We start from the raw sequence: 18574 nt of genomic DNA, 5'->3' as shown, positions 1-18574 counted from the left end.
TATTCACAGACAGAAGAGGTCAGACATCCATGCCCCTCTTCCCTCCCTCCCCCAGCAGTGTGGAGCCAACAGAACTGAGATGAGTGATAGAGATGACTGATGGCCCTGGCAATCTGTTATTTCTCCACTCCACGTTTGCTCACCTGGTCACATGTACTCTCTAGCAGCTCTGGGAACATTGCCCATGAATAAAACATTGTCTCCCTGCCAAGGTCTTATTCTACTAGCAGCCTCTGCCAGCAAAGCCCAACCCAGGGGGAACCAAATATTTAAAGGTGAATTCACCTGGAGAATAAACCTTGGTTCTGAGCTGCTGGGCACAGTTTTGACATGACATGCAGAGTGCTCTTTCCTCCCAGGTGTTATGCTTGAAGAGAAGAGGACCCAAATTAAATCTTCATTTCTGGAGAAGTTTTGTTTTTTAATGAGCCTTAAGAAGAGAGGTACTTAGTATGCACTCTTCCCAGGTGTTGGCAGTCTGAATTTTCCTTTCTGCCTTAAGCTCACTCCTGGAGAAAGAATCCTGCAATCCAATGGTAAAGGAGCTAGGGCACAAGGAGGGGATCGACATTATTGAGTCCCTACTCTGGGCCAGGTACTGTCCCAGGGAGTGTACTGGTAAATGTAATTTCATTCCATTTGCTCAGGCGAGTGATAGCAGTCTGCACTTTCCAGGAGATATGGTGGTGTAGAGTAGTTAAGTATCTAGGAGGGATGGAGTTGAAATGTCAACTGTTTGACATCCTCTTTCCTTTTCTACACCCTGCACAGAGTGCAGGGGTCACTGGAAAGGGGTGAGGATATGGATGAAGTCATCATGGGCAAGGAGATATTTGAGCTGGGTTTTAAACAGTCTTAGAACTTCCACGTTCAGGAGTGACCTCTAGACGCTGAAGCAAATGACTTTCACTAAGACAGGAAAGCAAAGTTGGGGAAGAACCCAGCACCTCAAGGAAATGTCTTCACTGAACATGTTTGAGTTTATGCCCCCGCTTTCTGCATGGGCCAGGGTGGGAGAAATGATTATTTTAGGAATACTAAATACCATTGTGTTGTTTAGTGCTTGCTATGTGATGGTTTCTTGCAAAAATTTAGTCCAGGAAACTGTTTCTCCCTCAAGAAAAGCTTGAAAATTCATTGTTTCTTAAGAAGACGAGACCTGTGTGATATGGCATCTTACAGTTCCCATTTTACCTTAAATTCCACGTATGCTAAGAGTCAAATTACAGGCTCATTTGTTTTGTGTGGCTGTATAATATAGAAATTGATTGATTTTTAAACTAGGCTCTGGTGTCAGACTAATTAGAGATCTCAGCTCTGTCATTTCCTGGCTGGACTACTTTGGACAAGTTATTTAAATTCTCTGTGCTTCAGTTTCCTCATCAGTAATTTGGATATAATAATAGCACTTACATCTTAAGATTTCTGTGAGGATTAAATTAGCTAATGCACCTAAATACTTAAAAATGTAAAATCACAACCCTCCCTGACTTTCCTTGTCTTGCTTTACTTCTTAATTGTTCTCCTTCATGTCACCACTAAATTATTTTTATTGTGCTTATTATTGTCTCTGAATGGAAAATTACATGAAGGCAGGGATTTTTGTCTATTTTGTTTACTGCTACATTGTCAGAGTCTAGAATGACACTGAGAATATAAGATATTCAATGAATATGTATAAAATGCATGAATGAATGTAAAGAATTTAGCAATGACTGTCACATGCTAAGTTCTCAGTATTTATTATTTTAAATTACTCTTTAAATTACACCCCATATTCAGTCCATCGGCAGATCATATCAGCTTTACCTTCAAAATATATTCTGAATTTTACCACTTCTCACTGGCTCCAGTGCCATCATCCCAATCGAAGTCCCAGCAGCATTCACAGGATGGCTGTAGGAATGACCTAACTGGATTCCTTGCCTCCACTTGCCACCCAAAGTCAGGGAACTCTAACCACATCTTGTAGCTGTGATAATTCTTTTAGAGTATAAATCAGACCATGTCACTCCTCTGCTCAAAATCCTCCAATGTTTCCCCATCACCACAGGAATAAAATCAAAAGCTAATTGTGATCTTATCTTGACATTCCCTCTGAATCTCATCTCCTACCTTTCTCTCTCATTTACATTGGCTATTGCTCAGTCCCCCTCAGTCCCTTTGCATTTCCTTTTCTGTGAAATGTTCTTTCACTCCAGCTCACTGTAACATAATGATATGCTGGTGTCAGCTCAAATGTCACCCCCTCAGAGAGGCCTTCCCCACCCATCCTATCTAAAGGAGCCCACAAGCTCCCGGCCCCATGACTTTCAGCACCCATCCTGCCTTTTCTTCAGAGCACTTATCACTGATTTTTGTGTGTATTGCCTGTCACTCCCACAAGAATATAAGTTCCAAGAGGCCAGGAATTTTGGCTACCTTGCTCATCAGTTCCTAGAAGAGGTAGTCTAGTCTGGTAGGTGTTACTTCTGCCTAGGGTTTCTGAGGGGCAGAGGGCTAGAGGTCACAGTGGGACCCTGATTCGATTTCTTCCTATGCCCTGCTAGGTCCTGCAGATTTGTCCCAAGGACATGAGAGCTGACATATGTGTGCACCTGAACCGCAAGGTATTCAAGGAGCACCCAGCCTTCCGATTGGCCAGTGATGGCTGCCTGCGGGCACTGGCCATGGAGTTCCAGACAGTGCACTGCGCTCCGGGGGACCTCATCTACCATGCAGGCGAGAGTGTCGACAGCCTCTGCTTTGTGGTCTCTGGCTCCCTCGAGGTAATCCAGGACGACGAGGTGGTGGCCATCCTAGGTAGGTGTTGCCCTTGCTGAATACCTTCTGGCTTAGCCACTGCCTCATTCAACCAGAGATTGTTGCACAGGGCAGGGCTGATTTTAAGCATCTATCCATCTTTCTAATAAACCACTGCATACTGTTTGTACCAGTCACCGTTTGAGATACTTGGGATGTTTTGATGACAAAATGGTTTTTTCTCTCAAGGGGCGCTCAGTCTCATAGGGAGATGAACAATTAAGCACAAAATTGCAATATCATGGAAGAGATCTAACCTGATATTGAACTGTGGGGATACCTACCTGGAAGAAGATGCCTAAGCTGAAATCTAAAACTTGAGCATGAGTCAGAACAGAAAACAGAAGAGAGGGGGAATATTCTAAGAAGAGGGAAAGCATGTGTGAAATGCCTGCTGAGAGACAGAGGGACAAAGAGGGAGAAGAATGGAACTTATTTAAAGAACTGCAAGCTACTCAGTGTGGCTAGAGCATGCAGAATGAGAGGAATATTGTGACAGAGCTGGGGAGGTACAAAGCCCTAGGCAGATCATGGCAAGCTCTGAAAGTTATAGGGGCTTCGATTTTATTTTGAGGAGCTAATGAAGGGTTTAAAAGCAGGAAAGAGGCACATCAGATTTGTACTTTAGAAAGATGTTGGTAGTTACAGATTAGAAAGTCAATTAAAGGGAAAAGGTTAGAGCAGAAAATGAGTTTGGAGATATTGTCTAGGGGGCAAGTTGATGGTGGCTTGAACTAATATTGTAGGGTAGATGGAGAGAAGCATATGAAATTGAGATATTAAAAAAAGAAAATCAACAGAACCTGATGACAGATTTGCTGTGGGGAAAGAGGACAGAATCAAGGAGGACTGCAAGATTTATCACTTGGAAATGAGGTGGCTGGTAGGCCATTTATTGTAATAGAGAATGCAGGAGCAGGGATGCCATGGGAGGACAAGGTGGCATTTGAGACATTGAGCATCAAATGACCTGTAACAGATTCACCTAATTGACTAAGGTAGCTACAAAGCAGGTTTTTAATGGGGCATCTCTACCTTTCTAGGATAAAATCATGCATTATTTATAGGTTATCTATTCTGTGCCAGACATTTTACATATGAGTTCTTGTTTAATTCTTACAGCTTCTCCACAAGTGGATTTTATTATCACCGTTTTGTAGATGCAATAATTAAAGCTCAGAGGTTAAGGGAATTTCTCAAGGCATCACAGCTGATGAGGTCCATGGAGCCCCTGGACTCCAAAACGTCTTCTCTGATCTATTTTGCAATACCACAGTCTAATGATAATACATGTAGTTTGCTGACCTGTTAATTTGTCAGGCATGGCTGGACATTTACACAAACGTTTTATCTTTTCTTTATGATTTATCAGGAAAGTAAGGCAAGTTACACTGAAGTTTAGAATTGAGATTCAACCCTAAGGAGACACATAGATAGTATTAAAACAAAAAAGTTTAAACTTTCTTCCTGCTTGACTTTGGAGTTCACAATATGTGACTTCCTTCTAGCTTCACTGGCCCCAAGCCAGCTTGCCCTCTTGATTACATATTGCTCCAGTTAACCCAAGCATGATTTATATTCCTTCAGCATGGGCTGGCAGATAATCTAAGGGAGACTGGGGTAAAGACTGAGAGGGGGATGAAGGCTGAAACATCCATTGAACTCGACAAACAAGAGTCATTCTGTTCCTTGCCTTCCCCATCCACAAAGAGATAAAATTTGACTGTGTATAAGGAACATAGCACATAAAAATTAAATCCATTGCTTTAGTCTATCTGAATGGAAAGAACATTTTATGTCTATCTTTAATACTCATCAGAATCCTTATAGAGAGGATTTGCCATTGGTAATAGCTATCAGGATGTTTGCCTGGCTGACGAGAGTAACTAATGACTAGTGAACTTTCTTTAATATATCTTTTTTTTTTTTTTTTGGCATGGGCAGGCTCTGGGAATCCAACCTGGGTCTCTGGCATGGCAGGCCAGAACTCTGCCACTGAGCCACTGTTGCCTGCCCTCCTGTGAATTTAAATTTAAATTTGAGTTGACAGTTTAGTATATGGCATAAGCCTGGAGTTGTGTTTTACCCACCTCCCACTAAAAACTCACTGTATGTACCATTTCTCTTATATACCCTTGCTCAGGGCATCTATAACAATCTGCCTTAAATAGCTGAACTATTAGGAGCTTGATTTGGCCACCTAAACTTAGGCATTGGGGTATGACAATGACAGAGCTGAAGAGAGGTGAGGAAAACAGACAACTGCTTCCTTTCTCTTTCTCATTTTTCCTCCACCTGGACTTCCTATGGGGCAGCAACCAGGGCTTGATTCATTGTTGATTTGCTGGCTGCTTCTCTAGACCCAGCACTCTGCCTTCGGCCCTCTTGTCTGATTCCAGCTAGCAAAAGGGACTGGACCTCTGAAATAGCTTAGTAGCTTCGGATTCAAAGCAATTTTTGCCTTCGAACTGTCCAGATTAGAGAAAGACATATCTTATGACACAAGAAGAACCAGGTTGGGCCAAAAAAGAAGACCTAAACTCATCTTGCTAAAGATCCTGTCACCTTTCAAGAAGCTCTTAATTCTGTAAAAGTATGAGGCACGTCCTTTGAATCAACCTGACCTCTAGGCCAAAAGGTAAAAGACATTCCAAGGTATTTGCTCTTTGGAGACTTAAGTTTAGAGTTTTTGGTTACTGTTGTTTTTCTCTAATATCTTTTCCTCAGTGGTCTGGAATCAGTTTGTTACAAAAAGGGTCCAAACATCAAATAGTTTATTGCCCTTGGAAAAAAATCCTTCAGTACAATCCAATCAAAATTTATTCAGCACCTGCCATTTGTCCAGCACTGTCATACTGGTTGGGATACAGCAGTGGACCAAATATCATCCCTGCCTTCAAGAAGTGCAGGAGACTGACATTAAAAAGGGACAGACCTGTAATTGTTATACAGGTAATATACTGCCCAAGTATTAACGTAAATAGACTGCAAGTGTCACTAAGTGTCGTTGCATGAAACTATTGAGCAGCTACTGTGTATCCAATACTCCAGTGAGAAAGGAGAGTTCCAGGGAATCCTTAGCATAAATCAGGAAGTTTTAGATAAAAGCCCAGAACTCATCTATCTCATTCTTTTGCTGTGAGATCTCTTATCAGTTCTCTCATTTACATTGCCTTCTGCTAATTTGCTTCCTCCTTCCAGTCTTTATAATTCATTCCCATTGTCTGTTTAATTTTAGCATAGACTCCAAGAATGAGGAAAAGGATAGTACTCATAACTGGGTGTGTTTAGTAAATGTTAAAAATAGAATTCTTCCTAATGAATGCCCTCTAAAATGGTGTTTTTCGAAATTTTTTAACCACAGTCCACCATACAAAATATTTATTACATTGAAAATGAACACACACCTACACATGCACACAGGGTTATGCATAAAGCTCAGTGATTACTCTTCTACATGACATACAACTGGTGTTTTCTGTTAGATTCTATTCTCTTTCATTTAAAGAAAAAACACTAAATTGCTTTCTTGACCTGCTGGCTGCCCTAGTTTAAAAGCATAGTTTTGGATCATCTCTTTTTCTTGGATTGAAAGCCATGCTGTCCCTGAGGGCAGGGATCATGCCAAATAATCTCTCAGAATCCCTTTCCCTCTGATATTGTCTACCTTAATTTTGAAGTGACATCCTCCTATTTTTTTTTTTTTTTGGAATTCTTAGAAATTACTTTTCGGTTTCTCACATTTCGCTTCTTAGCTTTTTAAAACAAGTTTGAGCCTTTAGCATGTACATTTTACTCATTAGATTTTAAAACCAGTTTTCTTTTTATTTTTCATAGCTATCAAAATAAAAAGGTACAATTAAATTAGCATCTGCATATAAATTGTTATCTGTGATCTGTGTTACTTAATTAGAAGTCCAAAAGTCATGGACTAGACTATTGTCAGGGCCATGTTTAAGTGTGATCAATCTCCCTATGTTTCTCCTTTCTAAGTGCAATATTTACGTGACATTGATCCACTGATTTAGTGTCCTTGTACTACCATTTGTGAGTTTTTCATTTTAATACTTAATTTTTCTTTTAATCACGGATGATCTTAGTGTATTCCATCCCCATCCCCACTGACCACCACCCCACCCCCAGTCTCTCTCCCTGATTCTGTTGTCCAGGACCCCTGTACCAGCCTGGTGCTGCACTGGCACCCTGCAGGAGTTACCACTGACTGGCTAAGAGTTTCTGAAGGTTTCCTGTGGGTTCTACTATGCCCCTCACACTGCCTCAATTGTGTGTTTGCACATCTCTCTCTGGCCAACCTCTAATTTTATATCTCCAGCATCAGCACAGGGCTCAGCACATGGAAGGCACAAGAGACTGTTTGCCAAATCGAATTGAACTGAAAGATAGGGAGAGACTAGGTTGTGAAGGACCCAGTTGTCCAAGTAAGGGTCTGAACTTTATCTCCTGAGGGTGAGGGGCCCAGAGAGAGTTTTAAGTAGCAGGGAGAGTCAGGAAGATTAGCTAGGAGGCTCGGGCAAGAAATGGTGAGGGTCTAAGTAAAGTGGTGGAAGGGAAATACAAGAGTCAGAGTGCAGAGATATGAGGGGAGGAAGAATCTCCAGGATATATGAGGTGAGAGAAAGGGAGTAGTCTCTGTGATGGCTTGGTAGGCAATAAGATTAGAGGAGAAGGTGGAGAGAAGATGGGTTTATTCAGGGACTTGTTGAGTTTGCCACCGTCTTTTTGTAATATCTAGGAATAAAGCTCTGAGCTGGAAGAAAGTCTTTGATATGGTGATGGACCATTGCCTGTCCAAGGAGGGCGGAATAGCTGTGGGGAAGTAGGCCTGGCCCCAGTCCATGTGGCACAGTGAAGGTTTCAGTTAGCTTTTATACCTACAGCCCTGTCACAATTGAATTAGTATTTACTTCTACATTCTCTTTAATCATTAAAGGAAATAATGGCTTAAATGCCTGTTTACAGGCAAAATCTTTTTTTTTTTTTAAGTGGAATTCTCCTTTCTCACAGTTCATAATTTAGAAGTCACTTTCATGTTTGCCTAGATAGTTTCATTGGGTCCTTGATTGGATATGAAGTAGCATCTATTTATTTAGCAACTACTACAGTACCTTTTGGTGGGGGAGGCTGCAGAGAAAATCCTTGTCTTGAAGGAACTTTTTTTTTATAATTTATTTTTTTTAATGTGTATTATATATTCACATACCATGTTATCATCCAAAGTGTACAGTCGGTGGTTAACAGTATCATCATATAGTTGTGCATTTATCATCACAATTGACTTCTTTTTCTTTTTTTTTTTTTTTTGAGAAAAATAAAATATATTCAAAAAAGCAACACATTTCAAAGCACATTACAAGAATTAGTTGAGAACAGATTTCCAAGTTTGGTATGGGTTACAATTCTACAATTTTAGGTTTTTACTTCTAGCTGCTCTAAGATACTGGAGACTAAAAGAAATACCAACAATAGCAATCATACTCATCTGTTAAACCCTACCTTCTCTGTATAACTCCACCATCACCTTTGATCTTTCTCTTGGAGGAGCTTTTTATCCCATTTAGGGAGACAAATGCATGAATAATGACAATAAACAACACAGTTACTTTTTACTATAGACTTCCTGGAGTCCAAAGGAATATGTTCACAGAGGAAGTAGAATTTGAACAGGGTTTTGAAGGACCAGTAGAAGTTCTATAGATTGGGCCTTTAAGTGGAAAGAACAGCACAAGTCCTTAGAGATATTAGAGGTAGAAATGTATGTGGTATATTCATGGGCCAGTGTAAGCAGAGCAGACTGCATAGACTTTACATTTGGCCCAGTGGTTCTCAGCTTTAGTGGGCATAAGACTCACCTGGAAAACTTGTTCACAATGCAGATGCCAGGGTGTCTCTTCCGTAGATTTTTCTGATTGTCTAAGATTCTCTAGGATGAAGCCTTGGAGTCTGCATGGTTAACAAGCCCTAGAGGTCATCTGTTGCACATGGTTTGAGCACTGCACTTTGAGAAACATTGCTTTAGTCAGTCACTGCTGGTTGGTGTTTATGGAATGGGTGGAGATGAAGCCATATGAAATTGTGGATTTTCAACTGTTTTTGACCTACCAAAATGGTAAAGTCATGAGGATAAACTTACTAGTGATCTATATACAGGGAGGTAAGGACGTGGCTGAAGGTGGTGGCTCTGTGAAAGTGGAGTCATGATTTGGACAGATGAGCTACAGCATTCCAGAAGAAAAGAACAGTGAGCTAAGTCCTAGGAAGGAAAGTATGGGGCATATTTCATAACCACAAGACAAGCAATCGAATAGTAGTGTGACATGGGACTGGGCAGGCAAGACAGGCTAGTCTCAGTGGGTATTTCTGATATATTGGTTATCTTTGGTTTGTGAAACTACAGGAGTTTTTAATTTCTTTTTTTATATTTTTACAACTTTGTCTTCTTAAAGAGCTTATGCTACTTTAAAAATCAGGGGAAAATTAATGTACAGTAGGTTTTGCACAATTTAGCATTGTACTAAATTTCACATAACCTTTGGCTGTTAGGATAATTTGAAAGAATAACATTTTATTTTTCAAATAGAGTCTTGACAGTGTTTTCTTTGTTATTTACTGATGCAACCCAGAAAAAAAATGTGGCATTCATTTTAGTATGTACTAAGCATACAGAAGGGTTAGGAGCCCCTCTCTTCCAATCAGTTACTGAAAAGAAGGACAGCCGGACAATGACAATACAATTAAAAACAAAACAAACCAAAAAAACCTTTTTGCATAAAACTTTATTATCTTCTGAGATGGAGAAACTGAATCATCCAAAGTGATGTTTGCTAAGGTTTTTGTGAGCCGGTGGGGGAGGGGAGGAGCTATCCTCCACTGGGCTGCCACCACTCTGGTAGATGGCTATATGATGTCGCCGGGAGTTGGTGAAGTTGCTGTGTGAATATTTGTGTTGCATGCCGTATAAGCAGTATAATTTATTGTTTGCTTTTGCTCAACACAAGGAGGAAGCCATGTTTTAAGTGCCTCTCTAGACACTCCAGGTAAGCATTGATATTCATATAGCTGTTCCATCAGCTGAAGCAATTGCATTAAATCCACACTTCTAGTGAGGAGCTATAGCGTGGATAATCTAGAACTTCAGAAATGCATAAACACTTGTAGCCAGTAATGCATGCATTACCTGATTCGGGGATGGGGGTGGGGGGGTGCGAATTCTCTTTCCTAGTCCTGTTTTTTGTTTAAGCAATTTTTCAAATTGGTTTGCAGTCCCTGAAGACACTGGCAGTTAGGAGAGTTCATAGATCTTTGTAAAAGAAATTCTCATAACTTAACTATCCAGATATAGGGAAATGTTAAATAAGAACTATGGTTAATCGAGGCAGTTGTTATGATGATATTAAGAACTTTTATTGGCGCATTTACTTTTCCAAATATAATGTTAAGAGGAGAAAAAAGCAAAATATATAACTATATATACAGTGACCTCAACTACATAAGTATACATATATGAATAGGAGAAAGATGGAATGTATACCACACTGATAACAGAAGTTGTCTACATGCTGGTCTTAAGGGTAAATTTTTATTTTATATTTTTCAGTATAGTTCAATTATTTCATGCAGTGCATGTCTATTATTTTATAACAAGAAGGGGAAAAATTAAAGTCAATTTTCAGTTCTTCTCCATAGTGATCTTGAGGAATTTACACCTGCTTTCCTTGGAAGATTTGTGATCTGTTTGCTAATTTAATTTATCTAATTGCAGTTGTGAAAACAGAGAAAGAATTTTCATCATATTTCCAAACAGTTGCTTTAACTTAACCATGTATGATTGAGCCCCGTTCAGAGAGATGTCAGTTGTGTGTGTTCATGCTCAGCATGGTCCTCAAAAGAAGACGTGACCCTTATTTGGGGGAAATTTTCATACCTTTTTAGGAGAACATTTGCATCATAGGGTAATTTCTAACATGTGTTATCTTTATTTATTCATTTAAAATTTTTCCTGTAAATTATCAACTTAGCTTCAAGTTGAATTACAGTGAGTTACAGGAGTGCTCCTGGGCAGGGCAGCAAATTCCTTGTGCTCTAGTCAGGTTGCCCAAGTAGCTGCCTAAGGATACCCAGGGTCTCCCTCCTGGGCTGGGAATCATTCCATTCCTCAAGGTCATCTATCCAGAAGCATTCTAAGCTTCTCATAACATGGCCCACCTTACGTTGTTCCACTCAGGCCCATCTTTTCATTGATTTATTGATTTGTTCATTCCACAAACATAGATGCCAGAAATAGTTCTAGGTCTGGGAATATAACAGTGAAGCAGACACCCTCCTTGAACACCTCACAGTCTCATCAGGGAGATAGACAAGTAAATATACACTTTTATAATATAGTGCAGTGAAGTGCAATTAAAGTAAGAACAGGTTGTAGTGGGAGCTTGTAAGACAGACTTCTAATCCAGCCCAGCTATGAGAAGTCAAGGAGGGCTTCCTGACAGAGATGATATCTGAACTTAGACTTGCATTATGAATTAGATCTCACCAAATGAAGTAGTGTCAGCCTGGGGTGGGGATGGGAGATTGGAGGAGAGTGTTCCACGCAGAGGGTCAGCATTTGCAAAGGTTTGAGAAACACATTTGGGAACGAAAGGCAGTGCAATTTGCCTGAGGCATAACATTCTTAAGAGGAGGTGGCATAGAGAGGAGAGCAGAGCCTTGAGCCTTGTGAAGAAATTTGTACTGAGGGTAATGGGGAGCCAGTGAAGATTTTAAAGCAGGAGAATAACAGGATTGTATTTGCCTTTAGAAAAATCATCCTGGAAGCTGTGTGGGGAATGGATTGAAGAGAGCCAAAAGAGGAGGCAGGAAGTTGTGAGAGAGAGGAGAGTGGCTGGAACTGTCTTAATGGCAATGGAAATGGAAAAAAGTAGGGAAATCCAAGAAATATTTGATGAAATTACCAGAGCTTGATCTTATTTATTAGATACAGAGATGAGCAAGAAGGAGTATGGAATGACTCAGACAGTTTCACTGGGATAGGGAGGATGAGTACATTGACTTCAGAGGAGGACCAGTTGCATTTTTAGACCTGTGGTTTGAGCTAAGTGAACATGTCCAGTGGGCAATTCTAAACTCAGAATAGAGATCGAGGCTAGATGTATAAATCTGAGGACAGTTGAAGCTATGCAAAGCCTGAAAAATCCCAAAGATAGAGGAGGGTGAGAAGCAGTAGGGTCTAGAGCAGAGCCCTGAGAATAGCATTTTATATGGGACAGATGTGGAGGATGAGAAAGACTGCCAGAAAAGGGGGAAGAATTTAGGAGAGAGGGATATCACGGAAGCTGAGTGAGGGAAATTGGTGTTTTCAAATTTTATAGAACTGTATTTCACTGAATAGAAGATGCCACTGATTGCAAGACACTAATATATTTTGGCCTACTATGAAAAAATGCCGCCAATTAAATTATGTTATATCCTTAATTGTAAGATACATTCTAACTTCAGAGATCATAAAGTGCTAAGCAACGTAAATGTATATTAGAATTAAAGAGCTATGGTAAGTTAAGGAATAAATAATGTCTTTTTCGATTTGTCAGCAAAGGAGTTATTGACTATAGTGAGAGCAGTGTTAGTGGAGTACTGTTGTCAGAAGCAAGATTACAGTTAGTTTGAGTAATGAAGAGAGATGGGTGTTGGGTTCAGGGGTGCCTAACAAATTCCACTGAGGTCCCAGAGTTTGGAAACAAGAGAGAGACAATAAGGAAGAGAAGTAGAGGTCAAAATACCACTCCCCCACCCTCCAGTGAAGCTAATAGTAAAGAATATGGTTTATATTTGCACCAAGAAGCCTTCCCAGTATCAAAGCCAAGAATCAGACCCACACTGATAGTGCTGACCACCACGAACCTACCCTTGTGTGAGCCTGCCGTGTAAACCTTATGGCATTGGAGACAGAGAGAACATGTTTCCCACAAGTAGTCAGATCCTGAGGAGAAAGCAAGGGCTGGTTCTCTTCCCAAACTCAGGCCAGGAGGACTATGCAGATGGAGCTGCTTTTACCTGGAAGGAAACATCATGATTAGGGACAGTCATTTCCTTTTCATAGTAAAAAACTAGAGAGAATATAAATAATACTATTAAAAAGTTTAAGGGTGGTGCAGGTGTAGCTCAGTGGTAGAAGTCTCGCCTGTAATGATGGAGACCTGGGTTTGATTCCTGGAGCCAGTACATGCCAAAAAAAAAAGTTTAGCTGTAAAAGGAAGGAGAAATGGAGAGTCACCATCTCTTAAATTGGCTGTTTTCATTCCCCACCCATCCAGCTGTGACTATTTATTCCTGTTCCTTGTCTGTTTCTTTAATGTATATCTAAATTATCTTGGTTCACAATAGAAGGCTAGCTCCATTCCCATATTTTCTATGAAATCTCTATAGTGTCGCCTTACCCAATTTCCCTCTAATCTTGGTATTAATTTTACGTGTGTGTCATATACTTCATTATTATAGGATGTATAAGTTTTGTCTCTTTACCTTGTAAGTCCCTTGAACATAGAGACAGTGTCATATCCCTCTGTTATAGTCCCCTTACTTGTTGAAACACTGCCTAATTCATAATAGGGAAGGCCAAGTTGCTGAATTGAATTGAAAATAGTGTACGGAGGCATGAAGAGAGAGGATACCCACCTTTAGGCACACCTAATCTAATGACTACCTGAGATACAGTTTCAGGTACAGTTCCTATCTGACCAGGCACATGACCTTATGGGTTCTTGTGTGGTTTCATTGACTAGATATGTGGCCAACCTAGCTTAGTGTCTCATCTCTAATAGAAGCACCAAGAAATTATATGCAGAAGAGCATAATATTTCCTCTCCTTTATACCAACCTCAAAAGAAAACAAATGTCTCTCAAACTTCTCTCAGCTTTCCCACAAAACCTGAGACCAAACCTTTCTAGAAGAAGATGCCCCTGTGCAATGTGGGATGAAATGGATGCCAGTCCCTGGTGCCAAGGCCTCCTCAGGATCTTCAGTTCCCACTTTTCTTTTTAAGTCTAAGAAATCCAGTAAAACATGTTGGCTAAGCATCCAACCCACAAGCAGTTAAATAACATGTGGCACTTACAGTGAATCTTCATTCCTACTAGTATGTTTTCATGGCTTGGACAGGAAGGCATGGTGATAAGATTTTCTCTGTACCTGTCTGTCTTGGATGTATATTCTCACTTCTGTAAACTGTATCAGATGAAACAGAGGTCAAGACTGCCAGCAGCATTTATTTTTGCAGTAAGGACAAGAAAGGCTTTGTAGCTTCACTACAGATAACACGGTAAAATTTATAAGATGTCAAAACTTTGCTTACCTACTCTCTCCCTTAATCTTAGCTATAAAAATATGTGAGAGTTATTAAACACCCCAAAACAAACTTGAAATGCTGGGTTTAACTCCAGCAGGTTTGTGGCAAGCCACACAGTGGTTGCCTAGAGTAGGATCCCTGCCTGTGCCTGAGCCTTGGTGCACAGTGGGCCCTCAGCAGAAGCCTGGCTCCCTGGTCCACAATCAGGACTGGGCTAAGGAGCAGGAGGATATCACTATGCTGGTTTGAAATGATGCATGTACTCTTGAAAAGCCATGTTTTAATCCTAACCCCACTTTGTAAAGGCAGCCATTTCTTCTAATCCCTGTTCAGCATTGTGTGTTTGAAACTGTAATTAGATCATCTCCCTGGAGATGTGATGTAATCAAGAGTGGTTGTTAAGCTGGATTAAGTGACGACATGTCGCCACCCATACGGGTGGGTCTTAATTAGTTTCTGAAGTCCTATAAAAGAGGAAACATTTTGGAGAAGGAGATTTGGAGAGAGCAGAGAATGCTGCAGAAGCAGAGAGTCCATCAGCCAGTGCTTTGGAAATGAAGGAAAATGCCTCCCAGGGAGCTTCATGAAACAGGAAGCCAGGATAGAAAGCTAGCAGATGACGCTGTGCTTGCCATGTGCCATTCCAGTTGAGGGAGAAACCATGACTGTATTCACCATGTGCCTTCTCTGATGAGAGAGAAACCCTGAACTTCATTGGCCTTCTTGAGCCAAGGTATCTTTCCCTGGATGCCTTTGATTGGACATTTCTATAGACTTGATTTAATTGGGACATTTTCTCAGCCTTAGAACTATAAACTAGCAACTTATTAAATTCCCCCTTTTAAAAGCTGTTCTGTTTCTGGTATATTGCATTCCGGCAGCTAGCAAACTAGAATAATCACCAAGGTGTTCATCTGAGGCCACTGGGGCTTTTATTCTGAATGTGCCACCAGAGCTTCCATCACCATGTTACCACTTGGTCCTGAAGACACAGAAGCCCATAGTTCTACTGCTCCATGGGGTCTGAACTCCTGGACTGACTGGAACACAGATTGAGTTGCTCTAATAAAAACACAAAATAGTGGAAGCCTAAACAAGATGGAAGCCTATTTTTCTCTCATGGGTGTAGAATAGCTAGTATGGCAACTTCGTGATGCCAGGTACCTAGCTTCCTCCTCACCTGTTGCTTCTTCCGAACTATGCTGTTGCCTGATCTCATGATCAAAGATAGTTCATCCCCTTTTCTGCAAGAAAGGGGAGGAGGGGTGAGAGCAGAGTATGGCCCTTCCCTTTAAGGACATGAACTTGAGATTGTACACACCTCTTCTGCTCACAACTCCTTGACCAGAACTTGGTCAAATGACCATACCTAGCTGATGTAGTCTTGATTCTGATCATCTTTGTGCCCAGCTAAAACCCATGAGTTCCATTACCATAGAAGAAAAGAAGTGAGTTGGGGGTATAGTGGGAGCCTAGGCCATTGCTCCTTAAGTTCCAAGCTCTGCTGGAATTTATCCTTTTTACCCCATCACCTAGCGTGGTTCCTGCCCAAGGTGGTCTCGGTAAATGTTGATTGAAGAGGAGGGCTGCAGAAAGGAGGGCTACAGCCTTCTGGAAGCATGGTGCAGCCTCTCCCAGTTTGGAAGGAGAGTTCATGGAGTCACAGGCAAACATTTAAACTCTCTGGAGATCACTTTCCTCTCTTTAAAATGGGGTTGATAAATTCCTGTGGGATTCGTATTACTGGGTTGTTAGGAACCCAGTGGCTACTATTTATTGAGCACCTACTATATTTCAGGTATAGTGTTAAGCACTTTGTTTATATTATTTATGTAACTTTTACTATCCACAATTTTATAGCTGAGTAAACTGGTGTTTGAAGAGATGCCCAAGACCTTTTATTTATTTATACATTCACAGCCATTGAGTTTGTGCCATGTGCCAGAGACAGTGCTGGGGATCTAACAGTTTCAAGTGTGATGAGTGGAGGGATCACACATAATGTAGAGGTGCCCTGGTCAAGAAATCAGGTGAGGGAGGTTTGGGCTGATTTTGAAGGATGAACAGAGGTTATTCAGGCCAGAGGAACAGGGTAGAGTGTCTAGGACAGTACAGATAATACCCAGAGGTGATAGGGAGAGCCAGGTTTGAAGGAATGCTAAGAATCCCAGTGTGGCTGCAGAAAAAAGAGTAAGGGGGACAGACTGGCAGACTCCACCTCAAACCCCCCAAAGGGTGGACCTGGGGCTTGAGGCCAGCTTGCCTGGCTCTGAAACTTAAGTCGAGAGAGGAGGTGATAAAGTACTTGGAGGACATACAAATGGAAATGCCAGGGAGGAGGATATTTTGGCACATTCTCTTTGTCTTAGACATGTCTCTGAGGATTAAGGAGAGGGCCTGGATTTAATGTGTCTGGCATACATGATGAATCTAGGTGGTTTGAGAACTGTCCACAGCCTCCTCATCATTCTCCTGAACTATCCACTTTAGTGGGTGTGTGCAGGTCCTGCTAGGGTTTGCCTGGAAAGGTTAATCTAGTCCCTTTTCTATATCTCATAATTATTCCTAGGGCCGGGAAAGAGACTGCCTCTTCCTCAGAGCCTCTCTCTGCTATGCTGAGATATCTGCAGCAGCATTTCACCATCCTTAATGTAACAAATGGAAGGCCCCACCTCTTCTATAAGGATTCCCTGATGCCCTATGAAGGAGGAATAGAGTGGGGCAGATGGAGAGATGGTAGTCTCAGCACACCCTTGTCTCTTGTACCACTCTGGGCTCCCAGAAGAGCCCCCAACAGAGTGGTGGGTAAAGATCTTCAATCAGCTACACAAGTATGTGTTGCATGTTTCCAGTATAGAGGGTGTGGAAGATGCTTAGGTGATTTTGCAGCCCAATGGGCAACCAAACCCTTTCCCAAAGGTCTGCAAAATATGATACCAGCCACACTCATCTCTATAGTTGAGGAAATAAGCATTCAAAACATGGGGTAGTCCAGAGGTTGGATGGCTTTTAGATCCCCTAAAGAGCCATATCCTTGTGCCTCAGAGCCTTTGCCCATGCTGTTCCCTCTGCCTGGATAATCTCTGTGCTACCCGTGTATGTTGGTAAACTTAAATGCACCCTTCAGGTCTCATTCAGACATCATGCCCTCCTGGAAGCCTTCCCTCATACCCCCGAGCTTAGGCTTAATGCCCCTCCTTGTCCTCTCTACTAGCATAATCCTTAACACATTACAATCACCCATATCTCTATCCCCAATTACATCATATCTGTCTGTCCTCTCTTGAATCCTCAGCCCCTAAAATAGTGCCTGGCAAAAATTGCATGAATGACTGAAAGAATTATTACTAACTGGTTGGGTCTGGAAATAGTTAATGATTTTAGTAGCAGATAATGATTTTCATTTCAGAGTTATGTTTTGCTTACTGCAGGAAAAACCACCACGAGTAGTCTTTATAAGATCACATATAGGGAATAGTGAAGGGAAGCACCCAGAAATTTCTATTCTGCTATAACCCCTTTTATCTGTCAAGATCACTCAGATTATCTTGGAATAAATATGGCTTTTTCTGGAGAGTTCCAAATTCAGTTGTTAGATTCTGGTCTGCAACTCTTTAAGATCTGGGTAGGCTATTTGATCATTTCAGGGCCCCAGGTCCACACCTCTTGAATTCGTCCTGGTCCTATCCATGCTCCCCGCCCCAACCTTCATGCCACCGTTCAACCTCCTTAAATTGCTATTCCAGCCTCTGTTCTTCATTGGATTCAGTTGCCTACAGAATCTTGGTTTCCCTCTGTTCTGTGCTGTGCCCCTTGCAGAGATCTTCCTTCCTTCTTGTGCCACCTCAGTCCTGTGTCCCACCTCCCATCTGGTCCATGAATGTTCTTTAATTCCACTTTTGTGCCCAATAGGCTTGTTTGTGTCTACTTCAACAGTGAAGTTTGGTAAAAACAGCTGCATATAATTGGGGTTGGGAGAGGGAGAAGGATTAATTATCCCAGAGATGTTTGCCTAGAGTTTTAATTAGACTGCCTTTCCCTGTTTCCTATTTTTTCAGCTCAGAACGTCCACTTAGAATGTTAGTATTTCAGAGGCTTGCAATGTTAGGTTTTAACAATTCCACATCCAGCCCCACAGTGTATTGAATCAATCGGTCAGTGAGCTATTTGTTGCAAGTAGTTTGCAGAGTGCACTGGGGTACCTTTTGTTCTTGAATGAGTGATTATTTCATGCTAGAGAATAAGAGACAAATGTGGGTGTGGAGTTGTCTTGGCCTGTGATTCCTGGAGCTGACCTGGGAAATCATTCCCAGTGATGTGTGTCATTTATGAGCAGCTTGTAAAATGCTCTGTGCCCTTCACTTTCATGGTTTTCCCAAGTTACATGTGTCATAAATACATTCCTCATTTGC

The 18574-nt window shown here is 41.3% G+C and overlaps 1 protein-coding gene across 12 annotated transcripts in view; it reads left to right on the top strand.

The window, feature by feature from the left end:
* The window catches only part of KCNH1 (potassium voltage-gated channel subfamily H member 1), a 560131-nt gene that overhangs the window by 421544 nt on the left and 120013 nt on the right, over positions 1-18574 (top strand). For all 12 annotated transcript variants that reach the window (XM_077157706.1, XM_077157712.1, XM_077157711.1 and 9 more), the window contains one exon: positions 2550-2802. In XM_077157706.1, coding sequence (XP_077013821.1) covers positions 2550-2802 — 253 coding nt within the window. The remainder of the gene's footprint in view (positions 1-2549; positions 2803-18574) is intronic.

The sequence above is a fragment of the Tamandua tetradactyla genome, chromosome 4 (assembly GCF_023851605.1).
Source record: "Tamandua tetradactyla isolate mTamTet1 chromosome 4, mTamTet1.pri, whole genome shotgun sequence".
Classification (NCBI taxonomy): Eukaryota; Metazoa; Chordata; class Mammalia; order Pilosa; family Myrmecophagidae; genus Tamandua; species Tamandua tetradactyla.
The sequence above is the reverse complement of the archived record's forward strand: the minus strand, read 5'-3'. Positions and strand labels throughout refer to the sequence as shown.